General features: G+C 48.7%; 4 protein-coding genes and 1 non-coding gene across 9 annotated transcripts; 2 read left to right on the top strand and 3 right to left on the bottom strand.

Annotated features, from left to right (window-relative positions):
* Positions 1 to 1,434: 1,434 nt before the first annotated feature.
* LOC108164995 lies at positions 1,435 to 6,163 on the bottom strand. Of its 5 annotated transcripts, XM_017301026.2 has the most exons (4): positions 5,616 to 5,755; positions 4,690 to 4,793; positions 2,598 to 4,462; positions 1,435 to 2,521 (listed from the first exon to the last, which is right to left on the bottom strand). In XM_017301026.2, exons 3-4 carry the CDS (start codon positions 4,369 to 4,371, stop codon positions 1,704 to 1,706), a joined length of 2,592 nt encoding a protein of 863 aa, XP_017156515.1. In that variant the 5' UTR covers positions 4,372 to 4,462; positions 4,690 to 4,793; positions 5,616 to 5,755; the 3' UTR covers positions 1,435 to 1,703. The 5 variants fall into 5 exon arrangements, with proteins under 5 accessions (XP_017156515.1, XP_017156513.1, XP_017156511.1 ...); XM_017301024.2 differs by lacking the exon at positions 5,616 to 5,755 and adding an exon at positions 6,056 to 6,163 and having other exon boundaries at positions 2,598 to 4,793; XM_017301022.2 differs by having other exon boundaries at positions 2,598 to 4,793.
* A 73-nt stretch (positions 6,164 to 6,236) lies between these two features.
* On the bottom strand, positions 6,237 to 7,360 carry LOC108164996 (nuclease). The gene is made up of 2 exons (XM_017301027.2): positions 7,097 to 7,360; positions 6,237 to 7,032 (listed from the first exon to the last, which is right to left on the bottom strand). The coding sequence occupies exons 1-2, from the start codon at positions 7,256 to 7,258 to the stop codon at positions 6,268 to 6,270; spliced, it is 927 nt and encodes a 308-aa protein (XP_017156516.1). The 5' UTR covers positions 7,259 to 7,360; the 3' UTR covers positions 6,237 to 6,267.
* Positions 7,361 to 10,272: 2,912 nt separating this feature from the next.
* Positions 10,273 to 14,713, top strand: LOC108164648 (kinesin-like protein Nod). The gene is made up of 6 exons (XM_033394018.1): positions 10,273 to 10,486; positions 10,608 to 11,346; positions 11,418 to 11,563; positions 13,104 to 13,318; positions 13,385 to 14,266; positions 14,336 to 14,713. Exons 1-6 carry the CDS (start codon positions 10,373 to 10,375, stop codon positions 14,439 to 14,441), a joined length of 2,202 nt encoding a protein of 733 aa, XP_033249909.1. The 5' UTR covers positions 10,273 to 10,372; the 3' UTR covers positions 14,442 to 14,713.
* LOC108164649 lies at positions 11,386 to 13,001 on the bottom strand. The gene is made up of 2 exons (XM_017300501.2): positions 11,961 to 13,001; positions 11,386 to 11,880 (listed from the first exon to the last, which is right to left on the bottom strand). The coding sequence occupies exons 1-2, from the start codon at positions 12,980 to 12,982 to the stop codon at positions 11,601 to 11,603; spliced, it is 1,302 nt and encodes a 433-aa protein (XP_017155990.1). The 5' UTR covers positions 12,983 to 13,001; the 3' UTR covers positions 11,386 to 11,600.
* Positions 14,714 to 15,125: 412 nt separating the features above from the next.
* Positions 15,126 to 15,197, top strand: Trnad-guc. The gene has a single exon. It is a non-coding gene; the product is annotated as a tRNA-Asp (tRNA).
* Positions 15,198 to 16,055: the final 858 nt, after the last annotated feature.

Genomic DNA, 16,055 nt, shown 5'->3' with positions numbered 1-16,055 from the left:
TTTCTGGATGCGATCCCTTTCTGTCTGTTTCAGGTATTTTTAAAATCTGTTTAAAATCTTTAAGCACATACACAAGTACATATGTACATATGTACGTACATGCAATGCACAAAGGATAAATACTTGTAACTGACTAAAAGAAGACACCCTACAAGGCGGAAGCACAAGCCAAAGGCTCCAGCACAACGCACACACGTGTGGGTACAGCACAGCTTATTGTTCTTATTTTTATACCCCATACTCGAAGAGAATACGGGTATATTCGATTTTGGGTGGAAGTGGAGCTGGAAGTGGATGTGTCTAATACCTAAGAAGGAACCATTTCCGACCCCGTAAAGTGTATACATATGTACGTATATTCTTGATCAGCATCAATAGCCGAGTGGGAGGGGAGCCGTACTGACCGTGTATCGGGTATACATACATATGTATGTACGTGTAGAGTCGCGGCCTCAGCTGCGGCTCACAGCGTTCCCCAGTGCAGTTGTGTGCCAGATAATTCAAAAGTAATGAGGCGTCGAAAGTGAAGAAAGAACGAACTCATGCTCAAAGCAACAGAAAAGGTACACACATACATATGTACATACGAGTGTGTACACACATATGTACATGTAGGCAGTTAAGTCGTCGCTTCTTTAAAATACATAAATACAATGTCCCGGAATGAGGACATCCGTGTTATACCCAACTACAGTACGTATAGTATGTAGCTTCCTACAAATCTACTGCCTCCCACTTTGTTAGAAGTACGCAGAAGCAAAACGAAACGAAACAAGTTTTAAGTAGTCCTAGGTGCGATATGTGCGATATGCGGGATAGGAGGAATAGGTGGGATAGGTAGGAGGATATCTGCCATCTCTCGGGGTGAGTGTACTCGTACTCGTACTCGTACTCGTACTTGTAGGTGAGGCCAGCTAACAAAGGCCAGGAAGGGATTTGAAAGTCATATGAGCGAATTTTCATACGACACTCCCACTCCCACACCCATTCCCATAGACAGAAGAAGGCGTTCTTTTGTCCTTCTGTCCGCCTGCCTGTCTGTCTGTATGAGCATCTTAGTCTCACCTTAGTAATAGTACGTATACGAGTAGATTCAGTTATACTGCCTAATTATTTAGATTCTAGGACACTTGAACATCCACAACAAATGAAATCCTGTGCAAGTGGTGGGGAGGGCGTTGATGAGAGGTACTCCTCTTCGTTTTCCCTACTTCCTAGCACTCGTACTCGGATGTGCGTCTTGCAAGACCCTTTTTAAAGTGTTTTTCCTCTGCGCTGCGTGTCAGTCAGGTATGACCACCACGTCGCGTGATCACGTATCAATAGCCTATCAATTATCCAGCTATCCAGCTATCTTTCAGCAACCCGCAGGCCCCTTAACACCTCTTAACATCCAAACTCTACAAAAAAAAACTCTAAAGGTTTTTAATTTAATTTCAGTTCATTTCACTTTATTGATGTGTGTGTGTTTAGATAAAGCGCTTACATTGGTAAGTATAGAAATTTATAGGTATAGGCATATAGGCATTAGTATAGGAATAGGTATAGGTATATGTATAGGTATAGGTATACGTGTGTATATATATTTCGCTAAAAATACTATTAAAATTCTAAAATATTATTTACTACCGAGGAGACACCCTGCATTACATTCTGCTTACAATCTAGTGATCGTCTGGTCAAATCTGCGTCCGCAGTAGCTGTCAGAGAATCCTCTTGCGTGATGCGCTTCCATTATTAGTCGATGCGGGGACGTCGGTGGTGGTTAGCTTATTCTGCAAGGGGGCAAGTGATGAGGACGAGGTCACTGTAATTGCTGCTATTATATTTTCCATGACCCCTTCCCCGCCGCCGCCGCCACCCCCCCTGCTTGCAGCATCAGACAGAGACAGAGACAGAGACAGAGTGCATGGGGTGGTGCTGGTGGTACTGGTGGTACTGGTGGTGGTGTATGGCGGTGGAGATGGCTGACGGCAATGGCTATCGGTGGATTGGCGTTGGCTGCTCGGCAATGCCAGAGACCGGCAATGCCTTTGCAGTCCCTGGATCTGTGGCTGTGGCTGGAGGTGGAGCTGTTGCTGGGCCACCTTTGGGGGGTAAAGCAAAAAACTTCCGGATGCAGACGCCTGACGACTGTCGCTGATGTTGTTATTGTTCCTTCTGACAGCAGTCCCCACACTTCCGTACTTATCCTGCAGGTACTTTTGCACATTGATGTTGTACTTGCTTCGGGCATTGGAATTGGAATTGGAATTGAGCCCAATTAGCATTAATTGTTGGCTTAGCTGATCTTCATTGTTCTCGAGCATCGTCAGCCCCCCAGGCCGGCCAGGCCCCTCAGGGGGGCTGTTCGAAGGTAGCACGTCCGGTTGATATTCCTCGCTCTGCCTGATGATTGCAGTTTCCCGTATGTCACAGGCAGTGGCAGTGGCAGAGGCAGAGGCAGATGGCATGATCCTGTGATCCTCAATGACGTTTGATCGGTTCAAATCGTACCCTTTGGACGTTACATTGAGCTTATCTGTTGTAATATAACATAAGACATAAAAAGTACATGTCATTAGGGGATTAAGAGGGTGAGGTTGGGGGTGACCTACCTTTGAACTTGCGCTCTAAGGTAAGTGTTTCGTCGCGGTGTTTTCGTGCGCCATAGTCATCCTCTCTACTGCGCAAAGAGTTCGAATTCCGCGATGCCCCATTATTGCCGCCAATGGCCGAGGGCCGATTGCAAAGGTATCCCATTATTGCATGTGGACTTCTGTTTCTGTCTATACTCGATATCAAGCCAGAAAATTTTCTGCTCTCGGCTATGGGCTCGACCGATCTGTGTCGATCTGTCGCTTGATTTTGGAACGTGTCGAGCAGGACCTCCGTACCCCCGGCAACGACTACGCTGTTGCTTACGCCATGCCCATGGAGGACCACCGCTCCAGCATCGCTGGAGAACTGTTGAGCGGAAAAGTTAATCGATCGCAGGTGGGTGTGCTGCCGGGGATGCAGATGGAGATGCTTGAACCGCCTGTAGATGCAGTAGGTAACCATCGACAGCAGGACCGAGACGCTGATTAGGCCCAGGACCATCAGACAGATGATGACAAAGAGATTGCTGTTTAGGAGCAGGTCCCGCTGCACGCTGGACTTTTGCACCACGAGGCTCATCTGGACGGCATCCTTGCCGCCAGCGTTCTCCGCCAGGCAGGTGTAGACGCCCTCATCGCTCTTCTCGGCACCGACTATGGTGAGCCGCGAGGTAAAAACATCGCGACCGAACTGTGGATCTCTTGTCGATCTTTTCTCTTCCCGGAGCATCTCGATGTGAACACGCGGATGGCGTGGACCCATGGAACCCGTGGAACCTATGGACCCCGTGGTGGAACCCGATTTGTACTGTTGCTTATTGTAGTCCCAGGCCACGACCGTATTCGGTGAGCCGTGCACCCGACACACGAGGGTTACATTCTCCTTCGAAGTGTTAATGGAGGCACCGCGTGCCGGATAGACAATCTTTGGCTTGCAGGCAAACGCCTCCGGCTGATCCTCGATCCAGAGCATACTGCGCAGCTGCAGCGGATAGTGGCAGGCCGTCGGCGGTGTGTACAGGTTCATCTTGAGTACGAAGTCACGAAACTCCTGAAGATCGCAGGTGCAGTTCCATGGATTCTGGTCGAGCGACAGGGCCGTTAGTCGGCTCAGACTCTGAAAAGTCTCCTTGTGCAGCACCCGAAACTGGTTGCCGTCCAGATAGATCTGTGAGAGGAGCGGCACGTCCAGAAACGCCTGCGGATCGATACTCACCAGGCGATTGTGTTTCAGCTCGATCTTGTGCAGGTACTTCAGATGATAGAAGACGCCGCCGCGCAGGGTCTGCAACAGGTTACCGTTCAGCACCAGGGCCCGCACCTTGGTCAGGCAATCGAAGACATTGGGCAGCAGTTCTCGCAGCAGATTGTTGGACAGATCCAGCTCGATGAGTATCTCCAGCTGCGTGAAGCTTTGCGGTATGATCTTTTGCAGCGTACTGTTGCGTATGAACAGCTTGTGGAGATTCTGCAGCTGCGTGGCCAGAAAGGCGTTCTCCTCGAGGGTGAGTATCTGGTTCTGAGACAGATCCAGCACTTGGACCTCCGAGCTGAGATACTCCGGTACTCCGCTGAGACTCAAATTGCGGCAATCGGCCGTCTTCTTGCCCGAGTTCCACTTGCAGTGACAGTTTCCACAGTCCATTAGCCAGTCACCACGCGCGGGTCTCGGCCCCGGCACGAGCCGCAGTAGAGATACCAGACAAACCCATTTGAAGAGCAGTAGGAGTATCGGAAGACGAAGACGAAGGCTAGTTAGGCTTGAGATTGAGATGACCATTGTGATGAGCATTCCTATCACCGGCAGCTGCCGCCTGCTGCCTGTGTCACATTCTAGCTGATGCTCTGCCTCTGGCGTTGATGTCCACTTATGCCGTGACCTTCTACAAATGGAAGGAACACGTAATGACCTAACCATCTGCTTCCACAGGAACCATCAGGAACCGTGGGCCTCGGACAACTGAATCTTAGTTGTATTCGATGCCCCTTATCGGGGTCCCTGGTCCTCGTTTATGGATTTTGAGTCTACTTTTGAAGTGCGTCTTGCCAGCACCATATCTTCATGCAAATCAATTGTGAGGGGCTGCGGTTTATATATGTATGTATGTACCTTTATGTGTGCCTTTATCGCTTTGTTTTCCAACCATCCATCTATGCAGTTTTTGCTACGTGTGCGTAGTCCTGAGAGCTGTGCAATATATGCATCCTGTTGGACTAAAATGAAAACGGATTTACATATGCATATCTGTTTTTTGTTAAGTACTATACATAATTATTTGCATGGCTCTACGATTGCGTGTGTGGAACATGTACTTGTAAAACATACATCGATAGACACAAGATACAAGCGAGTGTCCCAGCTTAAAGTCAAGATTGAAGATTAATGTTCCAAAAGCTAAGCTAAATCTACTACTTCTCAGAGTTTTTACCGACCCGCGCGACCGAATGCCAGTCCGCATCTACCTAGTTCCTTTCAAACTGTTTGTGACTATTCGTTGTTCTTTTGCTTCTGACATTTTGGGTCTGTTCTTGGCCTTATTGTTGGCAAAGCTTTTGAGCGCCATTGGCCACTGGCGATTGGCTATTGGGGATTGGGGGATTCATTGGCAACATGCTGCTTGGCGCCTTGTTAGTTTCACCTTCGTCCCTCGACACACGACTAAGCACAGATAATTTCATCAACACACATAAAAAAGAAGGAAAATAATTGAGAACACATGGCAGGTCGTTTCAGTATTTCCAAAGCCTTTTCAACGTTTTTACACTTTTCTTATTCGCTGTCTTTAAAATATCTGGTTTTGTTTTTGTCCGCACTGACGCTGGCCATGACACGGGGCACTTGATTGGCTTGACTCGCAACACCACCTGATAATTTCCCTATTATGCATAAAGGAGGGGCACACGGCTTGACCGTGTTTATCAATGCGTTGCCCAACGTTTGGCATACAATGCTAATCAACTGGGGACTCGGCTCACTATCGTCCCGATATCATCTTTAATAAATACCCGTATGTATGTGAAAATTGCATAGTTTACTTTGGGAAAATTCCAAGCCAAGGTGAAAATGAAACCAAAACACTGCGCCGCGCCAGAATCACGAACAACACGACACTTTTCACGAACAACGAATTGATGTGCCGATGCTGGCGTGGTCCCAACACGTTCACGAATAACTGTTTTGGGTTCCCGTTATCCACATTACTTATACGCCCTCTCGTTAACAGTAGTGCTAACAGTGTCGTTAACGCTAACAGTGGCATTAACATTGCGCATGTCAACTAGCATTTCAGCTCTCTCTTTGCTCTGCTACGTGATATCGGAAAGGCATTAGACTGGACTGGACTTGAACTAACTGGTTGGTTGGGGAGTACGCAGAGTACAGCAGCAAACCAGTAGACATTTGATGATTCGCGGCACCCGTGCCGCGACCCTACTAATAGCCGGTAATCATTAATTTCATAAATCTTATGACTTACGTAACTTATAAACAGCCTATATTTTATACGACATGTGACTTAAACTCCGGATCAAGCCAATGAGTGCCACATCTCTCTCTCTTTGCACACCTACGAAGTAGCGTCCAACCGTCATATCTCGCTCACTCAGACAGATGGCGCTCACTACACGGCAACCATTTGTGACACAAACTCATTTATGTATTCTAGAAGAAATTAAACATTCTTTATAATTATTGGATATTTTGTCTACAGGCCAAATCGATCTCGATCTTCCCATTATCATACAGCACTTTTGGTTGTAGATCCTTGCTGAACGACAGGCCTGTATAACGTTCGATATCTTTGATGCGGTGACGCCTATCGCGGAAGCTGCCACCACCGTTGCCAGTGTTTTTAATGATGTACGCCTCTATGGTGGGCTGGACCTGGACCTTTGACTCGAAGATCAGCACCTTGAAGTAGTGCGTCGGAATGGGCGTGACAGTAGAGTCCAGTTTCCTGTACTCCACCCACCATGTACAGCCATTGCCCATGGGCATGTAAATGGGACCGGTGTAGGAGTACACCGATCCGCATTCCTGTGTCTTCAAAGTCACGTACTGCTCCAATGCGTGCCAGATCTGCCGCTTGAAGACCCTGCCCATCTCCGCGGAGTCATCGCCCAGCAGAAATACATCCTTGTAGCGGAGAAAGTCATTTGGCCATCCATTCGCATTCCCGTCTCCGGCGCGAAAATGCTCGATTATCCACCGGGCGCTTTTCATGTCTTGTTCCTGCGACATAATGTAGTCCTTGTGCACCACCAGATTTTCTGCGCTTGGTAAACCGTACTTGATAAGATCCAGCATATTCGCAACAGAGGGCTCTCCGTCATTCTTCGGCTTTGGCATTAATACCTTGTGCAGCCGTGGGATTAGCATCTGGCATAGTTTGTCCCTCAGCCCAACGGAGCGATTCAACAGTCTACCCTCGTGATCTGTGCTGAAAGTAGAGAGCTGCCCCCCATGGAAGGAAGTTACTACCATCCCATTGACAAGGGATAAAGTATATATCACTTACAAAGGGATAGAGCCTTTGCCGATAGTGATACAAATACGGATCCCTCTTTATCGCTTCGAATAGGTGGATTATCGACACCTCGTGCTGGACAAAGGCACCGCAGAGAACGCCCGACACACCAATCAAGGCGCACACTCCAAAACGTTGTTGTGGATCGGACATTGTTTATTCGGGTAATTAATAATAATGTATATATTGAAGTGAGGTAATTTGTTTTGTTTTTGTTTGTTTGCTTATTTGTTTTACAGGCAAGAATGTTGAATGTTATCTGAAGCAAAGCCTACTGTTGCGATATCACCCAGAAATCCGCTTCGATTCTCACTCCAGCCACTTGAAGGCAATATCGATGGAGCTAGGGCATGGGGAATCAAAGACTCTGTCGTAATGTGCCATAAGTGGATTTAAAAGAAGCAACTAAATTCGCACGTATTTATGCCAACACCACACACAAGGCCTGTTCATAATTATTGCACCATCAAGAGTCCTGCTGACGCCAGGTAAAACCGTGTTCAGATTTCCTTCGCTCGCTCGTCGTTTCTCCCTCTTTTTGTTCTCCTAGACGGGCGTTGGCGTGCCTAAATTAGTTGTTTGGGATTATGCCACATCAACGTCCCGCAAAATCTCCACTTTGGCACGCAGCCAACAATGGAAAGGCTTCCGGCCAAGGGCGTCGACTTCGAGGCGGCATATTTTTTAATTATGTGCTTCAAAACTGAAAACGAATTAACCATTAGAGGACAGTCGTCGCACGAAGTGTATTTCAAATTCAGATATGTGGCTAATTCTAGCTATTATTAACTGCTTAAACCCTTGTCTTCTCCCACTGCCAGCAGTTGCCATGCCCCTATGTAAGTCGATGTAACGTTTGATTAGTAAATACATACTATATGGCACAGGGCGTAGCATACTATACAAAGGGAATAACAGATCGAAATCCGCTTTTATTTTTAAATTCAATTCAAAACACGCGCCCTAAGCAAATGCAGCATTGTGCGCGGCGCTGCCGACTTTTCAACAGGAAAAAAGCTTTTTTTAACGTGAATATATCGAAAACGAGGGGGAACGTTGTGAGTTGCTGCGGAGACCGCAACTCTACATTTATACCCGATACTTAGTCAGTATGGCTCTCCTCCGGCAGACGCCGCTAATATTAAACGACACGACAAAGAGTGCGTGCGAGAGAGACAGAAAATCAGTCTGAGCGTGACGTCGGGGGCTGCGTAGCCAGTGCAAATTGATTTGTTCCCTTTGGCTATAAAAATGATCTGATCTGATCCAGATTCAGCAATCTGATAGATATAATCATTATCTATGATTCTGCGTTTTTAGTTTTCTCGTATCCTCAATATTGTGGATGCAACAGATTTTCGTCCTTTGTGGGGGCGGAAGGGGGTAAGGCGAAATTTTGAGATATACGTTTTATAGTGAGATCTAACAGGAGTGCGGATACCAAATTTGGTTACTCTAGCCTTAATAGTCTCTCAGATTTGTGAATATCCCCAGATTTTCATCCTTTGCGGGGGCGGAAGGGGGTGTGGCGAAATTTTGAAACAAACTCGTCTCGGTCCGATATCTTAGGAGTGTGGATACCAAATTTGGTTGCTCTAGCTTTTATAGTCTCTGAGATCTAGGCGCTAATGTTTTACTCTAAGCAAAGCCGGCTATGCTACGTGTGTGTTAGAGAGAGACAGGGCGAGAAAAAATGAAATTGTTTTCTTGATGCTGGCTATAATAATAATACGATCTTATTCAAATTCTAAAGAATTCTAAAAGATGTGGTCATTCTCTACGATTCTGCGTTTTTGGTTTTCTCGTATCTTTAAAATTGTGGTAGCCACAGATTTTCGTCCTTTGTGGGGGCGGAAGTGGGCGGGGCGAAGTTTTGAAATATTTTTGTAGCAGTGACATATCTCAGAAGTCTGGATCCAAAATATCGTTGCTCTAGCTCTTATAGTCTTTGAGCACTAGGCGCTAATAGGGACGGACAGACGGACGGACGGACAGACGGACAGACAGACATGGCTCAATCGACTCGGCTATTGATGCTGATCAAGAATATATATACTTTATGGGGTCGGAAACGATTCCTTCTGGACGTTACACACATCCACTTTTACCACAAATCTAATATACCCCAATACTCATTTTGAGTATCGGGTATAAAAATTGCCTTTCACTAACTTTATTTTTTAAAACCTTATTTAAGATGCAATAGAAGGGAATAATTAAAATTAACATATCTTGTAGATAATGTATCTATCAATCGGATACAAATATGTATTCAGGTATGGAAGTCCTAGCCAGCTAGTAATATCCAATCGAATATCAAAATCGACGAATAAGGTTACCAATTATTGCCATAAAACGATTAACCCATTGTAGTCCAAGGGGTTTTTTAATATCCCACCGAAAATAATGAAAATTTAATCATATTAGCGCAGTTCAGATGAAAGATATCGGGGGGTATTTTGAAAGTGAAGAGAAAGGACAAAATGGATCTACAAGAAGAAATTACACTCAATAATATTTTTCGCCATTCACCTCAAGTCGTTGAACTGTTTGAATAGAGGGGGCGTATATATTTTGGTATATTTCTGAAGGTCACACTGATTTTCTTGCCACCACGTGTAGCTCACACAACTTGCAAATTTTATACTTTTAATGGTAGTTTCCATTGGACGCACCCTCTTGTCCAATGCACCAATGTAGAATTCGTGTTGAAATGCCATTAAGAGCCATGTCCAGGCCACATCGAATACTAACTCATGGTCAGCATCAAACTCCTGATTGTTTGCTTGAAAATCAAAATTTGTTTCAAAAATGTCGGAAAAAGGCATGTCTTAAAGTGGATTACGGAGGTTTTTCACATTGGCGCTTTCATGGGGATTATATGAATAAAACCGCCAAAAATTTGTGAAACGCACACATAGGAAATGTGTAGTTAACGTGTAGTTACCATGTAAGTAAATGATTTTAGTGAAAATTGTTTAAACTTATTTTACAATCAAATCTAATAAAAAGGATTATTTAAAATTAGCTAGTGTTGTAGAAAATTGATTGGTCAATCGGATAAAACTAAGGTCCTACCTATCTGGGAATATTCAACCGAATATCGCTTGGAAAAAATAAGTCGTCAGTATATTTACGGTTTGTTTTGAAATTTGTGGCTAAGTTTGGTATATTTGTGTGGGTCACCGGACGCCAGCCGTATCGATAGATTGCTATCGAAATACAAAAGACGCCAGCCAGCCACAAATAAATTAAATTAATAAACAAATGGATAACGGCAAACTGAGTGCCGTTCGCGTGGCCGTGCGCGAAGCACCATTTCGCTCCTTCCTTGGCCGACAGGAGCCCAGCATCGTGCAGTTCTCGCCGCAGGCCGGCAACGTAAGTGATCGTCCACTCCTGTACTGTAACTGTACCTGGACGCCATTTCATCAATATCAAATCCAGTGATAATAATAATCTTTGTCCTCGTCCCATTCCTGTGTGCCCCGTGACGCCGCAGTCACTGGTGGTGGACCACAACGATTACCACTTTGACCACGCTTTCCGCTCGAGCGTCAGCCAGGAGCAGCTCTACGATGCGCTCATCCAGCCGCTAGTAGATAAGCTCTTTTGTGGCTTCCAGTGCACGGCCATGGCCTACGGCCAGACGGGCACCGGCAAGAGCTACTCCATGGGCATGGTCGCAGACAAAGAGCCCACCAAAGAGGAGCACCTCGGCGTCCTGCCGCGCTGCCTCAGGGACATCCTGGATCGGGTGGCCGCCCAGCAAGAGAACACCGCGGAGCGCACACGGATCACCGCCTCCTTCATTGAGATATACAACGAGAAGGCCTTCGACCTGTTGGGCGCCTCGCCCATGGACCCCATGGTGACCGCGCGCTGTCAGAGCCGGACCTGCATGCCGCTGGCCAGCCAGCAGGATCTGCAGCGCCTGCTGCAGCTGGGGACGAGCAATCGCCACGTCCGGCGCACCAACATGAACGCGAAAAGCTCCCGCTCCCACGCCATCGTGACCATTTATGTGTGGCAAGAGGACGGCAAGCAGCTCTCACGCATGAACATCGTCGATCTGGCCGGCTCTGAGGGCGTGCGCCGCACCGGGCACGAGGGTATGGCTCGCCAGGAGGGAGTCAACATCAACCTAGGCCTGCTGAGCATCAACAAGGTGGTGATGGCCATGGCGGCCGGCCATGCTGTGATCCCCTACCGCGACAGTGTCCTCACCACGGTCCTGCAGGGTGAGTAACCCGCGACCCATCTATTTATGCATCATCCGATCTGATTATAATCTTTAATGTCTCATCCGCAGAGTCGCTGACCTCGCAGTCGTACCTCACCTTCCTCGCGTGCATCAGTCCGCACGGCTGCGACCTGACCGAGACCATTTCCACGCTCCGCTTCGCCAAGAGCGCCAAGCGGCTGCGCCTCAATCCCCAGCAGATGAATATGGCGCGCGCCCACCAGCTCCAGCTGCAGCAGAAGGTAAACCATCCTAGATATAGTCGCTGTCAACGCAGTCGAGGATTACCTCGCGCATGCGCCGCTTGTAGAGCTCCTCGTTGCCGGTGCCCAGGAAGCCGGCTCCCTGGAGGTTAGTGCTGCCGCCCGCTTCGATCATATCGCTGATAGCCTGCAGATCGGGCACATCCTGGCCCTGCATGGTCACTATCGGCAGCACCATCATGGCGAGGAGCAGGCCCACGGCCGCCTTGGCACGTAGCTGCTCCGCAAAGGCCTTTCGAGGCAGCAGCTGCTCCACGGACTCACCCATTCTGAGAAAGGATAAGGATAAGAGGCATTACAGGATACGATTATCTTTAAATGGGATAGGGATTATAGGTGGGGCGCTCACCTGGTCAGCTGCTGGCCTAGCTGGACATGGTACTCCTCGAGCATGGTCTGCAGATGGCTCTGGCGGAAGGCGCGCGTGGTGCAGGTGAAGAGGAAGTAGGCCAGATCCGTTACTGGGGAGGCATAGCGCATCAGCTGCCAGTCGATCAGCCGGAGATCGAGCGGACAGAGCCTGTACATGATGTTGTTGTTCCAGCAGTCGCCGTGGCAGACCACGGCATAGGGCTCACAGTTGGTGCCGTTGATCAGGGGCAGGAGCAGGTCGAAGTAGGTTCCCCGCGAGAAGTACTCCCTCAGGCGCGCCCCGTACGCGTCATCCGCCGGGGAGAGCAGAGCGCTGAGCGCACTCTCCTTGAGGTTCTCGAAGTATGAGGCGAGGGCGGTGTCGTCCCGCCGCTGCTCGAAGATGTCTACCATTTGGCGGAAGGGGAGCAGCCTCTCGGGGCACTGGCGCTTGGCCGCCAGGGAGACGGCGTGCAGCTTGCCGTAGGCGCGCATCACCAGCGCCACATGCTGGAGGGGTAGGTGTCTGAAGCGGTCGTGTAGCTGGAAGCCGGAGCGGCACAGATCCTCCAGTACAATGCACTCGTCGGGCTCGTCGCGGCAGGTGTGGAAGCAGCGGGCGTGCTGCCGGAAGCGCTCCTCCTCGGGCACGCCCCACCGGTCCTGCAGCTCCTCCACGAGGGGCAGGAACTCCTCGTAGGCCTGCGACTCTCGCAGGAAGCATGGCCTGGCGAAAAACTGCTTGCGCCGGACGCTGTTCTGAGGTGGCAGCTTCACCACCAGGCTACGATCGGGGGGCACGCGCAGGCGCCACACCACGCCTAGGTAGTTGTCGCCTTTGGCGCTGGCTCGCTGCAGGTGATCGCTGAGCTCTGAGCTCGCGGGCAGGATCTTCTCTGGCCAGAGTTCCCTGATCAGCTGCCGGAGGCGCATGGTCACGCGCTCATTGGGGAGATCATCCTGGGTTGGTTCCTCCTCCTCCTGCTCCTGTCCCGGCGGCTTCTCCCTCTGCGGCTCCATGCTGAACTGCGCCACAGGCGGTCACATGAGCGGCTTTTATAGGATGTCGATGGGAAACCGCAGCAACCACAAGCGAGCATCTACATATGCGCCTTCTCATGTTTCACCTTTCGCATTGCAGCAATCCAAGGCCGCCCGCACGCCGCACATCTTCCGGAGGGTGATGACCAGCTCGACGTCCGTCAAGCGGAGCAGGCCGCCCCAGAACGGTGGCGCAGGAGCTTCCGTTCAGAACAGCTCCTACCTGATGCCGCCCAAGGCCAAGGAGAGCATGCCCCTGGTGCAGCTGCAGCGCACGCGGTCGGAGATGGGGCTGACGCCAAAGGCAAAGAAAAGGTGGGCTCCATTCCACTCCCCCCTTCAGAGCGTGCTCTGACCATCTCTCTTTATGCCTCTCCCCAGGGCCCGCGAGGAATTGCAGCTAGAAGTGACACTGAATGCGCCATCGGTCAGCGACATGTCAGAGAGCAGTCTCGTTCAGCCACAAGGTGTGAAACCACTGCTCAACCTCCAGCGCACGCGCTCTGAGATGGTGCTGATGCCCAAGGGCGAGAGGAGGTGCGTACAAGATGGATGCCCTCCCGCTGTGACCCTCTCTAGCTCGGGTCTGCATCTGATTATCCCTCTAAATAGAGGCCAAGAGGAGGAGCTCCAGCTGGAGGCGACATTGGTGGAGCCATCGAGGATCAATTTCTCGGACTGCACCCAAGAGGAGCAGGACTCCAAGGCAATGGCCCCCCCACCGCCTCCGGATAATGGCAGGAGGAGAAGCAGGAGCTTCTTTCACTCCTCTGTGCTGAGCATACCAGAGGAACCAGGCGCACAGCAGCCGCAGCAGCCCATGAGGTGCCTCTTCTTCAGCAGTCCCTTCAGTCCGATCAATCTGCAACCGGCTGACTCTTTGGAGATGAGCGGCATCCTGCCACTGGAGACCAGTGTAAAGCCACAGGTGAGACGCTCTGCCCGCTTGAACAGCATGTGCAACATTACGCAGCCTCCGCCGGAGCAACAGCACCAGCAGCAACAAAATGAGAGCGTACTGCGCCGCAGCATGAGACTGGCGGTGAAATCGGAGAAGGGCGTCGTGCAAACCAAGGACTTGTTGACCACACAGATCTCGGGCAGCGTAGGAGTCCGTGGCGTTCGCTCGAAGGCGGCCGCGACACACTGGATGAGCAAGCATCGGGTAATGTTCCTAAATCTTCTCAACACGGCGGAAGTTCGCGAGCTACAGAAGCTGCCTGGCATTGGCCCGAAGACCGCCTTTTCCCTGGTTATGCAGCGGTGAGTAAACAGCAGAGGTGTCACAAATAATTCCAATAATTCCGGGCTGTCGTCTCTTTTCTCCCGCAGATCAAGGCTGGGCGGCTTCCAGAGCTTGGCTCAGATTGAGAGCCTGCCCATCTGGGCCGGCAAGAAGTGGCTGCGCGTGTGCCAGGCCAACTGTTTGGATCCGTAGGAACCACAGTGAATCATCCCAACCAACCTAACAACTTTTTTGTGTGTGTAATAGTCCTGTCGATGTTTAATAGTTTTTTTGTTTGTTTGTGATTTTTTAATTTTATAGAAACTAGCGTAGGGTTAAACTAAGGAAGCAACGAATCATCCCAGAACCAATGAAAACTATTGTATTTTAAATAAACATTTTGTAACACCGTTACCTTTAAGTGATCCTTTAATATTTGATGTAAACTATCTTAAGATTAAATTCTCATCATATATAGGTACATATGTATCATAATTTCGTTACTCAATTATTAGGTATTAATAGAAACAAGTGTCGCATTTAGGAGTAAATTGGAACATTGACCATTCAGTGAAGTAAGATATAGGCAAAAAAAAATAATCTGGATTGTATTCATTATTTTGTAATTATCAAATAGACCCTGAAACCAATTTAGATAAGTCATAGCCCTGTCGACAACCACGAGTTTAATAATCTAGAATACTTATATGAACCGAATGAAAGAGATCTGCGGAGATATGGACACACTCCCGGCAAACACTCGACAAGACAGCGGGTGGTGACCTCATAGAAAACACATATCGTGTGCTAAATTAGACCGGACCGTATGCTGTATTTATTAGTGTGGGCCCTGCCACTAGCTTCTATATTAAGGATTGGCTTAGAAGCTTATATATATCCTCGATAGTATAGTGGTCAGTATCCCCGCCTGTCACGCGGGAGACCGGGGTTCAATTCCCCGTCGGGGAGTTGTATTGCTGCAGGGCATCATGAGTGTAGTTTTTTGATTAGTTTTACTCTTTTGTTTTTTTTTTTTTTCTTTTGGACTTTAAGTGGAATAGTAAGGAATGATGTCAAATGTTCAGATTATATGGATTATACCAATTTCCCGGTCTGCTATATATAGTACATAACTCCACCATAGATTATCCAAATCGAATCATTATATCATATGGTTGTCATAGAAAGGAAACATCTTAACGGTGTCCATCTTCCTTTTCGTACGTTTGTGACTTTGGGAAGATTGGACAGCAATCATCTCTAGTTTCTCCCCAATGGCTGTCCCTGTCTTGCTTGCACTCTCACTCTCTTTTCCTTCTGCATGTGGGATCGATGTGCAAGTTGTTTTGCCACCTTGCACAGTGCTAGGGGCAGGGGTGGTGACAGAAAATGTATCTTAAAGATATGTAAGTACATTTAGTTACGGCCGGGCCAAAACAAAGCCCGCAGGCCACCCTCTGCCCGTTTATCAACCGCAGCCGCAGCCGGTGACCGATATAGCGGCTCTTGTTTTTTGGTAAACAAGATAAGGACAAAGAGAAGAGCCGATCGATGAGAAGAGAGCAGAGAGCGGAGAGCAGAAAGGAATCTAAGTGGCGTTTTCTGATTGGAAATTGCTTAAAGATAACGCCCGAATATAAGCGTTGCTGGCTGTGGGCAGGGGCAGGGGCAGGCGCTACAAGTTAGGTACAAAGTGTATCTGGTTAGCCGCAGCCGCAGTCGCAGTCGCAGTAACAGTCGCCGCCGCTGCCAAATAGCAAAGAGGAAAGGAAAAGGCGAGCAAAAGAAACCAGCAAAACAGAAAACAAGAAAAAACGCGTCTTTGTG

The sequence above is a fragment of the Drosophila miranda genome, chromosome XL, assembly GCF_003369915.1.
Source record: "Drosophila miranda strain MSH22 chromosome XL, D.miranda_PacBio2.1, whole genome shotgun sequence".
In the NCBI taxonomy this organism is placed as follows: domain Eukaryota; kingdom Metazoa; phylum Arthropoda; class Insecta; order Diptera; family Drosophilidae; genus Drosophila; species Drosophila miranda.
The sequence above is the reverse complement of the archived record's forward strand: the minus strand, read 5'-3'. Positions and strand labels throughout refer to the sequence as shown.